The sequence below is a fragment of the Anopheles moucheti genome, chromosome 2 (assembly GCF_943734755.1).
Source record: "Anopheles moucheti chromosome 2, idAnoMoucSN_F20_07, whole genome shotgun sequence".
In the NCBI taxonomy this organism is placed as follows: Eukaryota; Metazoa; Arthropoda; class Insecta; order Diptera; family Culicidae; genus Anopheles; species Anopheles moucheti.
Window position 1 is genome coordinate 49,972,514 of NC_069140.1, and position 23,401 is coordinate 49,995,914.

The following is a 23,401-nucleotide window of genomic DNA, read 5'->3' on the forward strand; positions in this document are numbered from 1 at the left end:
ATGTGTCTTGTGCGGTGATAAATTGAAGGAAGGAAGACCTGGCTAAGGTCACCGTTCGAACTTTTCTAGATTGAACAGTACATTTCAGGTCCATTTCTGAGCAAAATCCAATCTTGAGGAAAATTGAATTACATAAGCACCGGAAGCACCGTTGTTCGGCATGCGGTGTTGTAGCACCGGGTGGGGAAGTTACAGGAAACGCAAAGGCTGGACTCTCTGGTTCCGTGCTGGTGATTGATCATTGGCCTTTAAATAAAGGTGATTGAAGAATGAGACACTCGAAACGTACATTCCGGGAAAGTTGAGATGGTTTGATTAATCACGTAACGGTACCGGTTCGGGGCCTACGCGTAGAAAGAATGATTGTACCCTGTTTTGGGAAAATTATGTAACGTTAAGTATTTTTAAATACATAACAATACAAAAAAAAACATACAATTATATGAACCAAAAATTAATTAATTAATGAACATAGTGTTTTCAAATAATTGATATAATCCAAACTTTCTGCGAAAAATTGAGGTTTGAGGCAACTTTTCACTGCAACTCTATTAATGTCGAATATTAACCAAATTATTCATTTAGCAAACAAACTAACGATATTCTTTTGAATTTCAATGTCTCCAATTTTCACTTTTGTCCCTGTTCACCTAGCGACCCTGGTTTTCGTGAGTTTCCACCTCGAATTTGTCTGGCAGAAAATTGATGGAAAATTGTGTTTAAATCTGTTATGTTTCGTTACGAAATTAAATTCCCGTGCTTAACATCATTTCTACTTTTTGAAATAAAAACTAGCCACCACAAATGGTGGTGTTATACACGGCGCGAATACGGCAGGGCATCGACGATTGTCGAAAACAAATATTTGGATTGGATTACTCTATTTTCATATTTGCATATGAAGCGGCGGGTGCTCTGTAGCTGGATGGATAGTACGTTTCGTGGCGAAAACAAAAAATGCTTACGGTCATGTTGAAAATATCTCAAAAACGTATGTCCCCATTCCTTCGTTTTGCTTCTCAATTTTGATTCGTTATATATATTTTTAATTGCGTTTATTGTTGATTTTAACGACATACATAAAATTAATTTTCATACACAAAACGAAAATGTGTTCATGTTGTCGGTTGTGATTGTCGGGGGATTGTCCTTCTTGTACGTTAGCATCGTGCAGAAAGGTATAGGTAATTGTTGACCCTTCATATCAAACCAAAGCAGCATCATGTTCCTGATCAGTGCAATTGTGGTCGTGTCGAAAGCGGTTTCATTCAACGCCAACCCGCCAGTAGTAGGCCGTTAGGGGTAGTTGAATTTTACCGCCCATAATTGATAATATCATATCGGATCGACAGCCGTTCTTCACTTGTTCGTCCGCCCAAACACCGTGTCAGGTTGCACTGTTGTAGGGCCGTCTCCTTCGATGGGTCTAAATTTGTTTTCTAAAAATTCTACCGACAAAAACAACCACACAAGCAAGCAGTAGGCCGTGATAGAATCGGTTTGAATCAAATCCATCAAATGAGTTTTGCTATTTGCCTTCAGCAAGTGTTTACCGCGTCCAAACAGCTGATAAACACATTTTCATGGATTGATGTGTTTTCGGCGCTGTTCCTCAGCCCGCCCCGCTCGCGCTGCACCTGTGCCCTGTGAGTATTTATTTTTGTAGCAAAAACAACGACGAAAAACTGGTAAACCTTACGCCGCGTGTTGGTCGGTTGAAATGTGGGGAAATATAAAAAAGCACATACCCTGGGCCACATGATTATGCAGAACTTGAACCCCGCCGGCTGTCAAACGTGAACGCACTTATGATGGATAGTCGTTCCTAAGCAAAGAGGCAGAGTCGGGCAGCGTTTCTCCCTAACCGTAAGCATCAAGGTGCAACAATAATAAAATATTTCGTTACACACTGTTCTGATTTCGAACAAATTGAACAAGTTGAATATCAACTTTGAGACAAGAAAACAATGAGTCGTTTTAAAATGTGTGATTTCTTTGTGGTTTGGATGTTTTTCGATTTTTTTTTATTGTTGTCGTCTGAGAAATATAATACCACCCAAAGAGTCACATCAAGGTGTTCCAAACCGTTGACATATTTTGGCTCAACACGGGGGGGTGAGGTTTGGTTTCGCTGCGGTAAACATTGGCGCAAAAATAACACAACTGTTGCGTTTTCGTTAGTCTGGCATAAAAATAAAAAAAAAAACAGGAAAATTTTGATTTGACACTTTGTGTTCCTAATTTTTTCCCCCGTACACTTAAACGTCAACCTTAAATCGATGGACGTAAGTGGCGTAATATTCGTATTTCGCTTCAATGGAGCAGCTTTGACATTGATAGGACACTTTTATTGCGACTTGAAACGGTGCCGGTTTGTGCCGTGAGTATGTTATGTTTTTGACGTCAAAATGTATATTTTTGAGTTATCTGGAATGACTGTAAATAAGGTGTTTTTTTTATGTTTTAAACTAATTACGGATAGTCCCTGAGATATTATGGCGGACAGCTCCGATCTGCGAAGAATCCACTCACAGGGTTTCGAACCAAAATAAATTACAAATTTCCCCCGAACGATTGAAATGTCCTGTAGATGATTAGAAACCCTGTATCGCGAATTGTCGCGCATGTCGAATTTTGGTGCAATATTGTTTATACTTCACTGTTATAGAGTCTGTTTAAAAAACATTTATTCAAACTCAAAAATAAAAATGGTTTTAGATGAAAACGAATCTAACCATTTCAAACTTTCAACCATTTTTTACTTTTTTGTTTCAATTTTGTGTTATTAACTTACTCACCCAATTTTTAATAAACCTCGTATCTCCAAATCCGGGTATGAATAGGACCGTGTAACTTGAAGATGAATCATAGGATAAAACAACGACTGAAGTACCGTCTGACTCATTCTTGTTTCTTTTAAGACAAAGGGTTTTTTTTTGTACGGCAAGATGATCCAATGGAGAAATTTCTATAACCAGATCGCTTTGCAAGTGACCTTGAGTGAGCAAATTTTCACTTATTGTTTATGTTCGATGATGGAACGGTGACGAGGACTGGCGAGGCAGATTTATGGACTTTTATTTATTGGTGCAATCCAGCAAATTAATGGTAGCGGGAACAGTCTCAAATCCCTTCCGGATCGTTCCACCTTAAGCAGGATTGATTATATTGATGTGCTTAAATACAATTATAGAAAGCAACAAAACTTACTTCTGAGGTTTTAGCACCAAGTATCAAGATCAACTGGTCAACTGATATAATGTTCGAAATCACGCACGAAATCAGATCAGATCAGAGTGACGTTGTCTGACGATGAGTGCAGTCCTACGTCTTTGCAGATGACTCAAAAAGATTTTAAGGACCGGTGTCATTCGCTGGAACTCTTTCGATGTTTGGTGAAAATATAGTTAGATTGAAATGAACTAAAGACTCGACCTATTTAAAATTACATCTTTGCTAGACGCGTTAAACAGCAAACGAAAGCTGAAGTATTCCAAGTCCATGTCGCTACTCTTCACCGTACACAAAGAGGAAAAAGCCAATTAACGAGGGAAACTCACATTTCCATTCATGGTACTTGTAGTGCACAATTACTATAGTAGCAGGAAACTAAGGATGGCCGCTGAGTGTAACAAATCCATTCAAACGTAGCAAGAGGCGTTTGCCGGTCAATGGGAGACTCACTCGCCCTGCAATTGCCCTTCTCACTTGCACCTTCGGACGGGTTTCTCGCGTAAAAGGATCGACCGATCCCGACGGGGAAAACGGAACACAGTTTGCTATAAATAAACTGCATCCCGACCCCAGGTTTTAGAGTACCCCGGGAAGAGTGGGCCAGGAGTCCTCCTATACACTTTGCACTCATCTGGACACGTTTTTCACATCCTTCTGCAAATCGGGCCCACACACCGCGATACCGATGCCAGCATTGCTTAGGAACATTTTATGCAGTGTACCATTCTGGGGGAGTCTGGTGGGAATATGCATATGCTCTCCACCAAGGCAGCGCAGAATTGCGCTATTGGTTTACGATAACAGGGCAACAGAGAAATGTATCCGCCAAAAATAGCATTAATAGTTTTTACATTCGTCTGCACAACCCCCGGGGCCTTTTGTTCTGCTGCTCGCAATCTACAGGAAGTCTTTTTAATTTGTTTTCCTTCTCTCTGCTCATCAGCCCCGTTTCATTTGTGTTCTTTAGCATGAGTTTATGATTCGCTCATAGTTACTCTTCCTTTTACACACAGCCGACTGCTTCCGGTTAATTTTCTGCATTCATTTTTACCGGGTCGATCTGAATCAGCCATCGTGATGCAGTCATTGGTCCATTGGTTTACGTTTGTCGATTCCGGAAATCCGTTTTGCGAAAAAATCGATCCTACACGAATGCTCACATTCAGATGCACAGATGCAATGTGAAAGAATCCTTCGCGCGCAGTGGATATTCTCTGTTCTTCGTTCGGTAATATAGTCCACTGAGAGACAAAATGCTGGCACTAATTATGCGCGCGGTCGCAATGAACTTGATAATACCATCCACAGATACATTTTTCCGGTTTTTACATGCATTCTAGTCGATATGTATTGAATTCGTTCCGTATGACGAATGGGTCCTTTACACGGGACAGGGGGCAATCCACATAGCCATGGACCGTCAACGGTAGTTCGTAAATGTCTAGTTCTAACGCATATATTAATGGACGGGAAAGACACAATTATATTTCACCCTAACGAACGTTCCATTATGCTTCGGTTTAATAATTAATTTCCTTCGTCCCCCCCCGCACCGGTATTCGCCCCAACATTAGCAGCTTTATTTGGTGCTAGACGTGATTTCCGGTCGTATCTCAATGGGACACCGTATGCTTCCGGAATGCGATGCAATTAGCTTTTTATTATCACCGTGATGGGCAGTTTGGGGTTGTGGACGTTCTCAACAGCTTTGCCACCACCACGTGTAGGTAGTTGGCGGTGCGCCATGGGCTGTAATGAGCCGAAGAATTTCATCAAACAAACGGGAGATGCTTCACCGCCAGCTGTCAGCCCTACGGAACTTTGGGTGACCGGGCTTTGGGTGCCTTTGTCTGATTAGGTCATTGAATCCTTAGCGGAAGGACCGATAGAACCAACAGGTATCCTAGCATTAATGCGTTTTAAGTTCGCTTCACACGTTGAAGTGAGATTCTAGTAAAGGTGAGTCAAAAGATGTCTAAATTCTCGTTTTATTTATAACTGCAGAATCCTGTTCAATATTGTAAAACTCAGTTTCGAGTTGCGAAATAACGAGATTTTAAAGAAACTTTCGAAGAATTTCGCGTTTTGGGATGTCATATCACTTTACGGTTTGCCGGACCGTTTGTCGCCAACGGATTCCGGAAACGTGCATAATTCCCAGTCACAAGAGCGGTACGTCTGTTTCGACAAAAATGTGTGCATAAATTAAGGCATAACATACATCGCGTGCGAGAGCATTAGTTTAAAGCATAATGAAGCCTTCCCCATCCTGCCGGCTAAGAGCAAAATGCCAGCAAGCGATGGAAAGGTTTTCTTTTGCGGAGCAAATCCGCATTGCCGCCGTTGGAGTAGTTGGAAAGTTAAATTAAGGAAACTAAGGATTAAGTTTCGTCACCATCGGTTTTGCAGTACCGTTTCTACCCAGCACACTGTCTTGCTTTTAAAGGTTTCGAACTGTCGAAGTCTCAGGGAAGCGAAATAGTATATGTTTGCATCGGAATATCTACCGGGTCACCACACGGTCTATGGTGGGATATTTGGAAGTTTGCAACAACAAAAAATATTTGGGAAAAAGTTTTGGGCTTCACGGTTGCTATCTAAACCTATCCGCCTATGCGCTGCCAACCATTAACACCGGGAATTATGTTGCTTGGGAAAGCTTGTTCACTTTGCAAATGATGAAAGTTTTATGGTTTCTGGTTTCCATCGTTAGGCTCGGGGTAAGCTTCTGTCCAACGAATGTTTATATTTTATCCCCAATAAAGAAGCTCACTCGAAGATGAACAATTCCTCAACATGGTTCCTAAAATAAAGCGCGTAATAGTTGTCCCATTCCCCAGTCTGAATTGCAGTAAATAATTAAACAGGAAAGATAAACGGGTCCGTTTTGGTTGTGGGACATAATTCTTTAATAGACTTCCGGTCTGCGTTGCTTCAACTTTGTATTCGTCTTAAAGGTATTTATATATTTGTTTTGTTTCGCTGTTTTTTCCCTGCCACAAACCGAAATGATACACCGCGGACAAACACATCTCCAATTCGTCGTACACTTCCGGTAAATAATGGCATCGGAAGAAACCGTGTACCGAAGGGAACGTAACCCAGTTCTGGGGTGTGCTGCAGACAAATAGCGTATGCCGCGAAAATGACACGAAAGTAAGCCGTCATTGTGCAGCGCAACACTATCGGTGGAAACCAGTTCGGGTTTACACCGCGACAATCGTTTGCAGAAGGCTTATGAATAATTTGTCCTGATTTGTCCTCATCATATTCATGCAAAGGTCTCCTGTGCACGCGGTCCTGGGCAGAGTGCGCGGGTGCATCGGATGCATAGAAACCACAAGACGGCGTGAGGCAATTGAATGAAACACTGTGTCTGGGCGTTCGGTTGGGCGTCACACACACACACACACACAGCCATCCGGTTTCTGTCCGTACCCCGGTTCGATGCACCGAACGTATAATCCCTTGCAAATATATCATGCAAGTGCTATTTGCCACACTTCTGGTACTCGTCTTACACACCGACGGCATCGTCTTCGAATGCTTTTTTTTTGCCACCGTTGGGGCGGCTTTCGGTTCTACTCGGTCAAGCGTAGCAAGGAAATTCTTTCCGTCAGCCTCTTGGAATAGGTTCCCCACCCCACCGGGGGGCCGAAGACGTCGTCTGTTTGTTGGCGTGCAGTACAGGACACGCGCGTGCTGCCGGTGGCATTGGTGGTTAAATGTAATTCTGCATAGTTTATTGCTCGTTAGCATGCTCCAGCGTTTTGGCTGTGGTTGTAACAGGCATTGATTTCGCCCCGGTATCACTTACACACTTCCGAATACTGTCTGGACGTGAACAGCAGCTGTAGGTGATTGTCAATTTATTTTGTTTTTAATTAAACAAAGAAAGTAGTGATGGGAAAACTCCACTCCCAAGTGGGATTCGATCCGACCGATCCGGATCCGCCTTGGGATCGATCCTCCGAATCCGATCCGAATCCTACTAATTTTTTTATGACCACAAACAAAACTCTTTGCTTTGCAAACAAAGAAAATGCATAGTGGATATGCTAATACGACATTTTTTTCTTGAATTAAAAAAGGGGGTTCACAATTGAGCTATTTTAAATTAAAAAAAAAATATTAAATTTATGTATTTTTATTCATTATTTAAAAATTCATATTTTTTAATTCATTATGTTCAATATCGATTTCAGTATTACTCAACATTCATGAGACTATCATTTTTCAGCATCAGCAGATTATCAGCATATCACAATTTGGACATCTAAAATAGTACGATTTAGTTTTCTAAAATAGAAAACTAAATGAATTACTTACGTTTTCTTAATAATTAATAATTATTATACTATTAATTTATGAATTTTAAACCTAACCAATATTAGATCGTAGCAGAATCACACCCACCAAGATATCAAGATCACCGAATACATTATGTGATTTTTTTTATTAATACGTTTTAGACCAAATGTAATAATTTAAAAAAATACAAACTGTAAAGCTATAAAAATCCAAATAAAAAAAAAAAGTCCAATTATTTTTATGTCTTCCTCGATTAAATAATGGTTTAGAAATAATACTTCATATAGTTTTTTGGGGAGCAGCCTATTTCTTCTGTCCGTGTAAATTTGCCCTGCCTTAGAGAAAATGCGTTCACATGGAACAGAATAAAAAGGCAATAAATCACAAAATATCCGCATCCGAAAACAATCCCTCCCACAATCCCAGATTCCAATCATGACAGATCCGGATCCGGGATATGGACTCTTGTTTTGGATTTCGATCCCGGTTTCCCGTCATAACAGATCCGGATCGAAAAGGATTGTTTGGGATTCCAATCCAGAGGATCCTGGATTTAGGATCGAATCCGGATTGATCCAATCCCAGAATCCGATCCGATCCGATCCGCCCAACACTAAAAAAGAGAATTAAACTCTTGCCGATTTATGCACACTCCTTTTTTCTCATTAAATTATTTCGTTTAATCCCAAATTTTAAAACATATTACACATATTAACACTTGTACTTATACTTTTACTGATCTGCACATGTTGTTCTTCTTTCTCCTTCGCAGAGCCTTGGCATACTGGCGTCAATACCGGCAGCCCTGCTGATCATTTCGCTCGTGTTTCTGCTGCTGTATCTGCTGACGCGCTGTTGCGACCGGAAACCGCGTAAACCCAAGTCGCACGGCTGCCAAAAGTGCACGCTAATCTTTTTCGCCATTATCTGCTGTGCCGCGATCGGGCTCGGTCTGTACGGCAACGACGATCTGCATAATGGTGTGCTTCAGATCTTTGGCTCGGGTCGCAAGATAGAGCAATTGATACTGAACGTACGAAATCAGGTAAGTGATGTCGCGGTTTGTGCTGTGCGCGCTCCATTCGTCTCGATTTCGAAATGTTGTCTGCGTGCGGAATGTTTCCTGCCACCGTCCTTAAGTATATTAATGTTCGCAATGTATAGGCATTAGAGTGTGTACAGAGATAATCGAGAACGTAAAAGCAATGTTTTCCGATCTAATGTTGAAGTTGTAAGCGTCTATGCAGACTATAACCACAAACGGGTTTTTGCAGATTCTAGCTGTTTACCGAAAGTCCAAGAAAGCAGGTCTTGCGGTTTCAATAATACCGGTCATTTATATCGATCGTTCCATACCGCGAAACTGGCCAGCAGTGAAATAGTGCCCGATTTGTCACAACCACGAACGTCGCGCCATGTAATGTGTCGTTTCTTTACATCTAGCATTAGTCATGGTGTGGTTGCAAATGCGGTTACGGCATGCATATGATGCCCTCTCGTTGGCGTTTTGGTTTCGTTTCAACATTTAGCGTGACGGTTGTTCTGTTAGAATATTTCCATGCAAGAAATTACGGAATTCGCGGATTAACAGGCAAGTGTGGGTAACCACCAGGCAAACGTGATCGCGAGATACTCAGTCAGCTGCTCAATATCATCTCCAAAGTAACAAACTAAAAAAGTATCGAAGCTAAACTAATTTTGAAATTGACTGTAGATATCTACAGTTTGTACAGAATTATGCTTAGGCTATGAAAGGTTTGAGGTACAGCAATTTATTATCATCAAATTGAAATGATATCCCCCTGCCAAAACAACCTAAATATGATAAACGCCAAACATTGTCTGACCTTTGACTGCTGTGTTGGTTCAATTCGAACATGCTAGCAATATACTGCCGTTTATCCTCCTTCAGATGCGTTACCATTCTCGTTTTCTCTCGTAGAAAACCGGCAGTAACAGCGACGATTATTTCACATGAGGGCGGTAGGTGTTGCCCCTGTGTCTCACCCGCAGCAAATAAAGTGCGGAGGCTATTAACAGATAGGATCGTTCATCGGTACCAGCAGATTGTTTTCCTCGTGCAGCTGATGACCATTTTCCTTCTCATCATTCGGTCTTGAATATTGCTTGATGCTTGCTGTGAAGAGTCTCTCACCATTTGCTTTTTTTTTGCTTATTATAAATGTCCTACTTTCTTCTCTTTCCTTCACAGACGGAGCTGGTTAAGCATAACCTCAAATCAAAGGTGGTGCTTTCGGAGTTGGAGCAAATCTTCGAACAACCAGCCCATCGGCCGAACGCAACGGCTCAATACCTGCTGCACGATACGGTTAAGATGGCCAAGGACAATACGACCTATGCTATCAACGCATTGGAAACGATCGTTTATCTGACGCGTCCTGCGTATACGGATATTACATTAAAAAGTTTGCTTGACGTAAGTATATCTACATTTAAGACAAATGTGAGACATATTATAGCTGTGATTATGCATTTTATTTACGTATGTGCAAGCTAAATATCACAAGAATAAATAAGGAAATTAGTTCACAAACTTTTTTCCTTGTTTTGGCTTCCAATCAACATTCTTAAATAAAATACAGAAGGTAGCAAACGCGGAGCATCACAGCAGATATCAACCGACAGGCTAAAGATCGGAATTCCCAAGAGCGACTCTTTTGCGAAGCATTACTGCAGATTTTCAACCGCAGATTTCCACCAATTTCATGCTATATTACCACTTGTATGTAGCAGCACTTTATCAGAAAAGTGCTCAGCAATGCAACGGTGAAACGAGCATCAGAACATTCGATATCAGCATGTCGATTTGGTGTGCAACACACTTGCATTTTCATCCGATCCGTTTGTTCATCCGATTGACCTATTTTTTGTTCGGTAAATGAAAAATGTGGCCCTTCGCCAACTCATCAGAGTTATCTACAGTGGTCCTAAATATTTTCTGATTTTAAAGAAAAGTTGTACAAAATGTAATGATGAACAGATCCCAAAACAACCGGATCCAGTGTGGGTTTTTATCAAATTTTATATAAATTTTGCTAAACAGTTACATTTGTAGGGTTACAATTGCAGCATGCACTGTGAAGCGATTCGGCAGTAATTTTCTCCGGGTTCTATTTCTTGGCCACACGGTCCCCCGTTGACACCAATAAATGGAGAAAAACAAAGCTTTCCCAGAAGATGAAAAATTCACGCTTGAACACTACCAGTGTTGCTATTCGCCAAACCCTTGCACTCTCTGTAGGTTTCTGGCGGTGGTTTCTGTTCTGTTTTCTGTGCATAAGAGTTTCGCTTTTCGCACAAGGGTAGGAACGATTGGAGGAAACAGTTTTGATGAAAGATTCTTTTTTCGTTTTTGTTTATCGTGCAGCAATCAACGGTTGACACTTTTCCGACTGACATTTGTGTGTCACGCTCTTTGGATATTTATGCTTGCCACAATAACGAACATGGAGGGTTTTTTTGCATGTTGATTTTGATGTTTTGATTCCGGTTTGTTAACTTTTTGTTTGTTCTAACATCTGTTATATACACTGTCTAATATTCAGATGTTTCATTTTTAATTTTGTATTTCCTTTCCCGGATTTTTAAATAAAAAAGAGGAAACAATTTCTTCAACTTCAAATTGAAACCACCTTGAAACTACTTGGGTGATGCCCGATTTAACAATGTTTTCGGCATTCTTTTCCCTTTTAACATGTTACCTTTGGGCGAGCGGAAATGAATTGGTTTGCTCCTACTATTTTTTTGTATACTACTTGTTTCTGTCCTATTGCTGTGGGGCGATAATTTAATGAGAAGGATAGAAGGACTGTGGAACCGGGAATTGAAAACGTCTCGAGAAAGAATGTTTGGAAAGTTTACAGGTAGTGCAGCAAAACTTTCCTAATTAATAATTAAAATAGTTTTCTCGTGTGCTCTCAGGTAAGAAAATGTTTTGCAGCCTGAACCTTACGGACCAAATCTGCGCTCTTGGGGTGTTCCATCTTTCGCCATTTCTCCGCGTGATTCTTTCTTTGAGTGGTGTTGAAAAATTTGCTAAAACTTTGCTGAATAGCCGCAAGCACACTGTTCTGCTTTTGTTTTGTTTGTAGACTTTTGGGTCGCCCGTGTTTCTCTAACTGTTTTTCTAACCGTTTTGCATTTCCCAGTGCCTAGCAAGCTAGAACGTAACTTGGAAAATAATTAAATATGTTTAATCCTTTGGAGCATACACTAAATATTTCTTATTCTATTTCCTTTGCAGACTTACGAGTTTTACGAGGAGCTGCGGTGGCCTATTACGCTCGGCTTTCTTACTTTCCTGTTGCTGCTGTGCATCATCCTGATGATTGGAGCGACACGAAGTTCTCGCTGCGCCCTGATCTTCTTCAGCGTTTGCGGGCTGCTAGCCGTCACCGTGTGTTGGCTACTGTCCGGCATCTACTTGGCCAGTGCTGTCGCACTGGGTGACTTTTGCATGAAACCGAACGACTTCATATGCAGTCATGTAAGCCATCGAATCAATAACGCACACTAGGCTTAAGAAGAAAAAGTACCAAAAGGATAAAAATAGTTGCCTTGGAAAGGTGGAAAGAGTTACAACTCGTGTTACCCATAAGATTAACATGCAGAAACAAGTATTGCAAGTTCTCCGATGAAACAATCCCTTGTCGATATGTTTTGCTTTTTTTCTTAAAACTTTCAATGTCCCTATTTTAGCTCTTCGGGGTGAACTGATGTATAGATTATCTTAAAGAAATGTAGATTTTAAGCAGTATAAGGTATCTCCTTATACAAAATTATCCATAACTTTAAGCTAAATCATGGACGTAGAAACTTGCTTTATGTATATCCTTCCAACGGTCTTAGTTTGTAGCCGGTAAATGATGTAATGTTGAACAATATTCATGATACTCCATCACAGATCATCACATTTACAACGAGATGTACATATGCGGGCCAGGAGGAACATGTATTCACGTTGCAACACTTGATGAGATGAAGCTCTTCACCGTTCATTCAACTCTACCCTGTCGTATTGGTTTTGTCTAACGAAGGAATCGTTTTTTCCGCATTTGTTGGATCCTGCCGCCACCATCCTTATAATCTACACTTTTATGCTTGTGTGTGTTATGATGTGGAATGAATAGCTCCCCTTCTGGTATTCTGCGGGTTTTGGAAGACTTAAAGAATTCTGAAGCGCAATTGCGAGAGAATGTCTGTATCCGTGTCCGAAGCAGCAAGCAGCAAACGTAGAGTAATTATTCAGAGTTGTTGTTAGACATGCACGGTAATCACGTATTGCGTCCATTTTTTAACGGTCGTCATCCAATTGCTTGGTTTTTACCATGGTTTGTTCAACAAATCACTGTTCATAAGGATAACTATTCATTTATCATTCACATCGGTGCAAGAATCTGCTTATAATTATAAAACTACGGTAACGGTAATAAAATAAAACATTATAATGTTACAAGTTTCAAGTCTCGTGAAGCTCCAGCTCGAGGGCTTACGCATGCTAAAAAGCTAAAGTTTAAAAAGTAAACTATTTCTTACAAACAATCGAACTGAATCATATTTCAATGGACAGAAATGGAAACACATTTCTTTGAAAATCCATCCATGATAAGAAGTTCGAAACCCTTCTGGAACTTATTGCGACAGTTTATCTCCCAACCAGTGAGCTGGTGCATAGAACCAAAGCTCGGAAAAGGAAACTCTGGTGAAGTGCGCGCAAAAAGACGTTGGTAAACTTTTCTTTCCCAATCCCCCCGAATCGGTAAAAATTATAACGAAAAAAAAAAGCTCTCTTGATAGAGGGGAAAGATAAACAAGATATAAAATTATCTCCATTATGTCATATCTCAACGTTAATTGGATAATAAAGTTGAAAGTGGGACGGGATTGAGCTGTCTGAGTGCAAACTCGCCACCAGAAGTGACGCTCCGCGAACCGAAACCGTGTCCTGCGGGGTGTGCATTTGTTGCCTTACAACGGGACCAATTTTGACGTGCTGACCATATGCTGGATGGTGGGCATGGAAGTGGCAGTAGGTGGTTGAAGTTCTTTCATGAATAAAGTCCTTAACATTGTGAGCCGAATTCTTGTAACTGAAAACTTTAACGATTTCCTGCTTTCATTTTCTCTCAAGAGATGAAAGTATGTAATAGCCGCGCAGTAGTAACTTAATGCTTGCAACTGTCTTACTGATTTAGTGTTACGACTTCGTTATGAAACTTTTAGGGAAAATCTAATTTCCTTATGTGAATTTATAAAAGACTATACTTATTTTTGATTCTTTGGGATTTACATGAATGTGAAGGATTACATGCAAAAAAATGAACTATGAATGAGAAACTTTGCATAATTATCTATCTGTATTAATTTTGAATGTTTCATTCTGCGATCGAATATACGATGTACCTTATTTTCCTTATTTTCCTTATTTTCCTTAGTATACCAGCTATGGTTGTTGCTACATTAAATCGCTCGAACATAGTGCTGTTACTATTAGCAGCAATTGTAATAAGCACCGGCAGTATTTGGCATGTATTTCGATCGATGGAACAGACTTCTTCTTGAAAAAGTAGTAAAAAATGTTTGTATAATTTATGAGGATATAGTTTATTTCACATGTAATGAGTGCTTAAAGACGCCTGATATTGTGGATTTCGCTTAATGGCTGTTAGCTGCCAATTCGTTGCGTTGGAACTTCCTTGGATGTTACATTAAATAGCTCCTTTTATTGGCAGCCAAGGTTACTCTCACATTAACGACAGATCGTAACCATCTGCTCTGGCTATTATCTGTTTCAGTGCGATTACTAACGATATTTTTCTTTTCGTTTACCATTTCTTTGCAGCCAAAGCTAAAAGATGTCCAGTATACGTACTGCAGCACCGTCGGCACTAACCGGTATGTGCTACGGTTGAACGAATCAAAAGTACACGTGGACCGCGCTAAAGAATCGCTAGAGACAGTTAACAGCATCGGTATGGACTTGTACCCAGGCATTCAGATCAGCTCGAAGGTGAACAAGATCAACGGGGAGCTCGATGATAGCAAACGGCAACTGACGGCCCTCTCGGTCATGCTGGATCGTCGCACCGTAGCCGAACACTATGCGGATGCTACACGGAGCTTGTGCGAGGGTGGCCTGCTTGGACTCACTTTAATGCTGCTGGCCAGCTTAGTTTCTGCAGCCATTTTAAGTTTGCTTGTTTGTGTCGATTCACACACATGGATTTATCTTACGAAAAAGTATGTAGCTGGCCTGTTTTTTTGTGTTCCGGGATAACTTAACTAACGAAATATCTCTGCTTTCAACATTCTTTTATCAGACGACCCGGTTACGAGGATAAGGCAGAAACAACACCACTATTTCCGGCGGGTGCAAACGCATCACCAACAGCACCTATCATCGCTTCCGGTACGATGACGATCAATCGAACGCTGCTGCACGCACAAACCGCTACAAGCAATGGATCAACGGGTGGCGCCGGACCGGCAGCCGGCACGGGAACGCTCATACCGACCAGTGGTCGTAACGGCACCACACACGGAATGCGCGGGTTTGCATCCTATAGTGGCGATGAATCACCGCCACCAGATTATAACGTTGTGGTGCATGATAACAACAGGCATGGCTTCTTTGTTCTTTTTTTTCTATTCTAAGTTATCTACACCAAACAACTTGTCCTGTATACCATTTTTCAACGATTTCTTTTTTTTGTATGCAATTTGTTTGTTGTTTTTTTGCAAGCTGCGACTGCTGAAACTTGGCGACAGTTTTGCAAAGCGCGGCGATAAACAACTCTGTACAGCAACAAAGTGCACCATGTTTCGGATAAATTTTGTTGTTCATGGTTTTGTTTTTTTCATATTCATTATTTCATTCAGCATTATCTTCCGATAAACGAAAACCAACTATTATTAAAATTCCCAATGCTTAATTGGCATATTCATGATTCATGCAGAAAGTGGTCCTAGATTGTGTGTGTTTAGTTACAAGCTCTTCCAGATTCGTTCAATTTGGTCCAATATCATTTACCATCTGTACATCAGCCTCATGTAACTATAGTTCATGTTAATTACAACATAACACAACCCGCACACATCATTACCTATTTTATCATTGGCGTCGTGTGTATTAGAATTGTTTATGATTGATTTTTTATTTGCACCGCAAACTTATAGGATGTTTTCTGCACAGATTTCATTTAATTATTTTGTTCCATAGAGATTTTTTTGTGCCCAACTGTGGCAGACGGTTGTTTTTGCTAGATGTGTAGAAAGCTTGCACTATTAATTTGTTCGTCGGTTCGAAGTATTACTAATAATGTTTCATGTAATTACACAGAGCATCTGGACATCACACTCTTGGGCGACTACCCTCGCAGCACGCTCCTATAATGGGTCCTAATAACGGCAAATACGCCACCCTAAGTAAACAGTGCAAAACACTCGAATCGAATGATTTCTACTGAGAATCGCCTGCCTGCAATATGTCTGCAGGCAGCAATAAGCTAGGTGAGAGTTTCGTTTCGTTTAATATCACCCTGTTTTATGTATCGCGCGCTCATGTAAGCTTTGTACTCTGTTTTTTTAGATAAGAAACTGACAGCATCCTCCGCAACACTATCCGACAAAGATCCACGCGATATTTCCAACAATGGCTTCAATCGCTTCGACCCGAAATATGTTAGTATAGGACCAAAAGCAATCCGCAGTACGGTCAACAACGTAACAGCAAATGTAAACAAGTGTGCGACTCTGCGGCACGGTGGGCGTTATGGTGGTTCGCTAAGCGTGAGTGCTGGTATTGGAGGCAGTGGTGGCCATCAGGCAGTGGCTGGTTTGGGTGGTGCTCGGTCGGGCACAAGCCCGAGTCCGAATCTCAAAAACGTTCAGCAACCAATGTTGAGCCAAAGCCAAACACAGCAATATAAGCAGCATCATCAGGATCGACAGCTTTCGTCCTCGGGAACTACTGCACCGGGAATGACCGTTGGGGGTGGATCAGACCGAACCGAGCAAAAGCTCGCTATTTCAACTGTGTCGAAAGAATACAGTCAACAGTCTTACTCGTGCGCCACACTGCCATACAAGAAGCCCGGTAGTGGATACACCGAAACATCGATTGCACCGGCAACAGTAACCACATCGATACTGAAGAAGGAAAGCAATCTGGATAATCAACACAACCAGCGTTATGCTCCAACGGTATACAGCATCGATACCTCCGCCTATCACCACCAGAGGGAAAGCAGTGGGGGTGGTTTTCATCATCACTCACAACCGTCACATCACCAACAATCGTTGACACAGACGCAACAGCCGCCGCAGTATCAACAGCAGCAAACACACCACAGATCGCTGTCGAGCACAAATCAGTTGTATCAGGAGACCGGCGCTGGTTCGGTATTTGCCAGCCCACCACCCTCAATTGCGTCGACTGCGACGACTCGTTCAAATGTGTCGATCATTAACCAACCGCTACCAGACATACCAACCAATGCTGGCGGTGGCAGCAGCAATAACACGGCAGGCAGTTCGATCAAAAACAGCCAACAGCCACTATGTGCTGCCACGCTTAACCAGTACCGGTCACTGCAAAGACCACACAAGCAACAAACCGGTAGCAGCGGTCTTTCCGCCCTAACGACACCGACGGGACTGGGAAAACCCACCATTCCGCCCAAGGTGACCCCACCGATGTTGCCCCCGAAGAACCGACACAAAGACGATTCGCAGTACCAGAGTAAATCGGCAGCAATGGCGTCCGGTTCGGGCGGATCCGTCGTTACCCCTCCACTGCCATCTTCACGGCCACAACAACCGTTACCTCAACCACCACCACCACCGCCAATTCAGTCGCTTCACCATCACCATAACCAGATAGGAGGACAGCAGGGTAAATCTTCTTACGGTGGCAGCAGTGGCATGAGTATATCGAGCAATTTTAATGCCATCCAGCAACAGTTACAGAATCAGCTTCATTTCAAGCAGTACCATCAACTTACGCAGCAACCGTGGCAACGGGAGCAGCTACCCCAGCAATCTGGATCGAACGTGAATGTTCCGAACAGTAGCACTTTTGCAAATTATGATCGTCAGCAGGCTGGTCTCAGCTCGAACGGTCGTAACCGTTCGTATTCCGGGGGTAGTAGTAGCATCGACCAACCACCACACCCCAAACCGAGCAATATTGAAAAGGCCAAGAGCCATCACCATTCGACATCCACAGCTGCTCCGGCGCCCGGTGGAGGAGGATCAATGGTGGCAAATTATCAGACTCTTCCGAAAAATCACCATCATCACCATTATCCGCAACAGCAGCAACAACAGCAACAACAGCAGCAGCAACAACAACAACAGTACCTACAACATGGTCAATCGAGTTCATTCGGTTCCACGAGCAGTACTGGTCCAAATCAGTCGCAACCGAAGAGCATCCTCAGTAAAACACGTCCTAACGAAACGAGAGAACGGGAGCAGCGTGAGCGTGAAAGAGAACAACGGGAAAGGGATCGGGAACGGGACCGTGAGCACCATCGCGAACGAGATCGCGATGGAGAACGTGATCGAGATCGGGATCGGGGTCGAGATAGGGATCGAGAACGAGATCGAGATCGAGATCGAGACCGTGACCGGGATCGGGATCGAGATCGCGACCGTGATCGGGATCGAGATCGCGACCGTGACCGTGATCGAGATCGCGACCGAGATCGGGAGCGGAATCGAGACCGCGAACATCGTGAACGAGACCGCGAACGCGATAGGGACAGAGAACATCGAGATCGAGATCGTGAACGGGAAAAGGAACAAAACCGAGACCATGACCGCGCCGAACGAAGTCACCATCATCGATCTAGTCATGAGTATCATCACGATTCTAGCCACGGCACGCAAACCAACAGCAAAAATCCGAACGTGTATTATCGTTCGCTGCAGCGTGGTGGTTTGCAAGCAAATAATGATCTCTACTCTGTAACAGAATTGTGAGAAAGGTTTGATTTTTAAGTTTGTTCTTATGCAGCTTAAGTTCGACTAAATCAACCCATACCACAACTGCTACTATGAATACTATTACTACACGATCCGGAGTGATTGAATTGTAGCGATATGTATCGCGTCCGCACGTATAATAGAGAGCAGGTTTCTCATAGCGTGTCGGAGAAGTCGCGTTTGCCAGTGATTTTTTGTTCATCTAGCTCGTGTATCTTTCACTCCGTGTTCTCTTAAATTAAAACCGAATTTCTTATCAGATATAGAACACAAGAAATGCTCATACGTAACGAATCGTAAATCGGATGGCACAATTTCTTTCTCTGCAATTTTGGGAAATGCCTACCAGCAATAGTATAGGAAGTTAAGGAAACGTAAGCGTCAAGAGATCCATGCGAATTTTAATACATTCTGGCTAGGGACAAACAATCGACAGAGTTAAATGTGTTGTCTATGTCCAGACATTCTATTGTCTAGGTAAATGGATTGTGGCCAAAACGAGCGCATCGTAGATTCACGAATGAACAAAAAAAAACGACTTGTTATGATGATGTCACCAAACAAGGTACGGAAGCATTAAAATCTATCGAACCAAAATTCAATTTTTACACAAGCTATTGTTAATGCAAAAAGTCATGATTCTGTACATAGAAAACAAAGAGGAAGACAAGCGGATAAAGACTCAAACCAGCGGGGTGGAAAATTTTACTGTTAATGTTATTCAATACTGTCCTTTCAGACTAACGTAGTGCAACCACAAGCTAAACGTCGTAAATAAGGAAGATCTCTTTACTCTACAAACAATAGACACTTCAACCTAAACTCGCCAAAAAATAAGCAAACAACCATGAAATGATTCATTGCAAGTTGCACAAAAAGCGGTTCCAAAATTAGGAACTTAAAAAAATAGTTTTGCACGGTTATGAAACATTTAAACAAAATCTCAATCGAGACATTCCTCCAACGGGACATGAATAATCACGTAAAGACACGGGAAGTGTATAATTGTTAGGAACGAAGTTAGGCAAAGTGTTAGCTGAACCACAAGTGAGTTGTCCTCTTTGCAGTAAAAATCAAGACTTTGTCTTGAGAGAGAGAGAGAGAGAGAGAAGGTGAGATGAGACTAATGAATGAAACATTTGAAGTAACAGCGGATCATTCAAACGCAAAGAAAGTAAAAAAAAAGAGAAGCTGCAAATAAGAACAAATATGGCGAAATATGAGAGATATGTAGACATGAAATTCAAAAGTATGCCGAAAGTGAAAACATGCATTAATAACACTAGCAATTGGGAACCAGTTACATGTTGGAGATTTAAAAACGATGCTAACACCTTTTACTTCTTTGGTTGCGAATATTTTTTCTCACTTTGTTTCTATGTCTTTTCCTATTATGTTGCGGCTTTCCTATTTTCTGCATTTGCACACTTTTTTCTATTAAATTCTATAGCACATTTCGCACATTTTCTTCCTTGGATGTGCAGAGTATTTGTCAGTTTTCTTATTTGGTTTATTTATTGCCCTCTGAAACATTAAAGAGTTTATATTATTTTTGTAAGTTCCATGTTCCAAATAGTATATGATGAGAATAATATGTGTAAGTGGGAATGAAATGCGGTGAGGAGTAAGTGAATCGAGGCAGGCTGAAATTTTTATACCAAATCTCGTTAAGGAAAAAATGAAGGAAAGGTAATATAGAACTTTAAAGAATAAATAAGGCGTATCAGCGCTTATAAGTATGAATCAATTCCACGATACATAAGAGACTACAAAACCCGGGGTAGCGAATAGGAATAGGTACACAAACACGAAATCGATTTTTCAGACACGTACACACGGCCCGCTTCGAGCCTACGGCGGGTAGGCTGGTAACAAAAAAAAAGGCAAGTAATAACATATGATGCATTAATTAATTCTCGAAACAAATCAAATTCTAATCATAGTTGATGAAAGCCAACACACAAGAAATCTCGTTGACAGCATTACATTAACAAGGCGATAGGCACATGTATCGTAAAACTGTATTAAGCATATGATAAAAAAACAAAAACATTAAAACATTACAACGTTGTAACAGGTATTAGAGACGAGCGTGGGTTTGTGGAGGACGGTATGATGGTCACAACGTAGTTTAGGTTGTTAGTCACATGGGAACCCCCTTTTGCAAATGAGAGAAACTTCGCGGTATTAAGCAGAAACTGGAGATGGACAACGCCGTACGTTAAAAAGCCGACAATTTAGGTATAAACAATAGAAATCGATTTACAAGAAAATATAAAACGTAGTAGCGGAAGTTAGCGCTGGAAGAGACATTCGATAGTACTCCATATTTTTCCTTCACACATACCCTTACAAAATACACATACACCCAAAAGTCAGCGAGGATGAACATTAATTTAGCTCAAAGTAAAGGTAACGAAAACGGAAGGATTTAAAAGCGACGGACTTTAAAGGTTATCGATACGCAATGTTTTCTTTTTATTTAAAAGCAAGTTAGAGCGTACAATTCCAGTTGTAATCCTGACCGCCATATTCACAATGCTCAAAAAAGATTCCTTATTCGTCAAGATGAAGACTTGACGGTAGCGTGGTGCAACTGAATGTTTTTGTTTTCTTTTGTTTTCCACACAAACCCAATTAAAGATTCGTATTTTTTGTCATCGTTGCAACAAATTCTAATAAACAAAGGGGTTGTTGGATAAAGTTTGGAAAAATACAAATAAGAATGGATAACCGTTAGGCAGACGAATTAAAGCAAAGTGAGTGCACACTCACCGCAAGCAAGCAAGCAAGCATTTTTCGGGTCAATTTACTAATGTATAAGAATGGGATGAAATGTAAAAAAGGGATTCTATACAAAAAAATAAGAACGCGTTATAATCATCAGCCGTACACAGACAGTTTGTGCTGCATTGGGTTGTATCGTTTAGCCAGCAATAGTTATGCATTTTATTAACGATAGAGGGCTCAATATTTGTAAATGCTTCCTTCCGGACTATATGCTCGTTTTGAACACCGTTCCTCCTCCCTCCCATTAACGATACCTTTGTCCATAATGATGCCACACAGCCTAGCGCAATTTTACAGTATTTTAAATTGACTTCAAGTGCGGGCAGGGTGATACACCGAGTCCCTAGGCAAACGACAATGATTTTATAATGCGTTGTTCATCAAATAGAACGGTAAAGCTTGCGTAAACCTAGCGTGCTTATGTTAAAACCATGTAAAAACGTTCTTTTCTCACGATGCGCGCCGACAGTAGACTGAAACGAAGAGTTAACGAAGCAAATGGAATGGTATGATAGATACAGTGAAAGGATCAAGCGAACGATTGAAACCCAAACAAATATTGATAACTTACCAAATGCGTTAATTGAACCTGATTGCGTTGGCAGTTGAAAATTAAATCAAGCCGTAAATGAAATGTTCATAAGTTTCATGGACATCACGAGGACACTTTCCCTGACGAGAAAACAAAAACACACGTACACACACACCAACTGAGCTTTTCGATATCAGGCAATGTTGCAATAGGGAGCAAACAGCACGCACAAAACATTACATACAAGTTTCAAGTTTTCGTTCTAAATTTCTCTATAAGGAGATAGAAATGATTTAAGTCAGACTTGCGCAAACAAATGTTCTAAAGGCTTCCGGGTGGAATTGTTCTTGTTTTATTTTGCTTTTAAGAAATTCAATTCCTACGTTATTCTCACTCGGTGGAAATATAGTATGATGAGTAACGCAAACAAGCGGCAGGAGCCAACGACAAAGTAAACTTATAAAGAACGTATGTAAGGAAACAAAAATAGCAACTCCTGTCGGAAGCACTTGGTAACAGTTTGAGGAAAATGTAGAATATGTCAAAACTTTTAGGACTTACTAGCATTAACGATAAGACGGGGCGAAGGAGCTGAAATTCCGCTTAGCGAAGCGGCAGCAACAGCGCCGAATGAAATGGTATGAAGGATGAAAATGGATGTCTTCTTTGATAGGCCATTTCGGCGCATCCCTGGTTGCGTTTTACATTACCCTACGGACAGGTGCGTGAGCTAGGACATGAAAGAAAGTGTGTGTGTGGGTGTGTGTGTGTGTGGTCATTAAGGTAGACCTATAGTTTATGCTGTGTGATGTTGCTAGTTACATGAAGGGTGCCATCTTGATTAGAAATGAAAACAAATAATCATAATTTAGACAACACAGAACGTGGAATAATATGAGCCAATCACACATACATACACACACATACATACACACCGATAAAAAAAATATACAGCAACACCATCTCATGCCCCCAGTTGATGTGAAGGAGTGGCGCGCATATTTCAGCTCGCGGTTCTGTTAAGTTTAGTGCTCGTTGTACTCGATTTTTTGATTTTGCCCCCGTTTTGCACTTTTAGTAGCTAGTTAGTATAGATTAAGCTCATTGAAAGTGTGCTGCAATACAGTCAGTACTAAGTGCAAAAAAGAATAATTTCCAACAGTTTGAACACGCGCGGATTTCATTGGCAATCTTAAGTTCGCCAGGATCGCTGGAAGCCAAAGCAGGCAAGCGCGCACACATTCATACACCGAGGTGGAACCGATTTTCCGTTAGTCAGTAAAAAATCGGTATTTATTTAACGTACACTTCACTTCGCCGTGCATCACCTTATCTGCCGAATGGATTAGTGTTTCATATTTAGTCAGTTTTACTTCCATAAAGAAAACACGAAAACACGCGATTGTGAAAAGGATTAATAAACAAATCAAAATAATTGAAAAAGTACACCGCGTTGAACTTTTATTCGCTGTGTGCGTTTTTGATAGATGGGAATCGTTTATAGCTTCGTCGATTGTTTTTTAACAT

The 23,401-nt window shown here is 41.2% G+C and overlaps 2 protein-coding genes across 2 annotated transcripts in view; both read left to right on the plus strand.

Moving 5' to 3' along the window:
- The window catches only part of LOC128310193 (protein tweety-2-like), a 39,614-nt gene extending 23,583 nt beyond the window's left edge, over positions 1–16,031 (plus strand). The window contains exons 2-7 of the mRNA XM_053046778.1: positions 8,318–8,590; positions 9,758–9,982; positions 11,810–12,052; positions 14,408–14,805; positions 14,886–15,185; positions 15,905–16,031. Of these exons, the coding sequence (XP_052902738.1) occupies positions 8,318–8,590; positions 9,758–9,982; positions 11,810–12,052; positions 14,408–14,805; positions 14,886–15,185; positions 15,905–16,031 (1,566 nt within the window). The remainder of the gene's footprint in view (positions 1–8,317; positions 8,591–9,757; positions 9,983–11,809; positions 12,053–14,407; positions 14,806–14,885; positions 15,186–15,904) is intronic.
- On the plus strand, positions 15,933–19,802 carry LOC128299799 (serine/threonine-protein kinase fray2-like). The gene is made up of 2 exons (XM_053035883.1): positions 15,933–16,074; positions 16,154–19,802. Exons 1-2 carry the CDS (start codon positions 16,050–16,052, stop codon positions 18,547–18,549), a joined length of 2,421 nt encoding a protein of 806 aa, XP_052891843.1. The 5' UTR covers positions 15,933–16,049; the 3' UTR covers positions 18,550–19,802.
- The last annotated feature ends 3,599 nt before the right edge of the window (positions 19,803–23,401 follow it).

Bases quoted from the DNA above. Each gene is read 5' to 3' on its own strand.
- LOC128299799 (XM_053035883.1), top strand. From the start codon at position 16,050: ATGTCTGCAGGCAGCAATAAGCTAG. The intron at 16,075-16,153 runs GTGAGAGTTTCG...CTGTTTTTTTAG, and splicing joins TGCAGGCAGCAATAAGCTAG to ATAAGAAACTGACAGCATCC.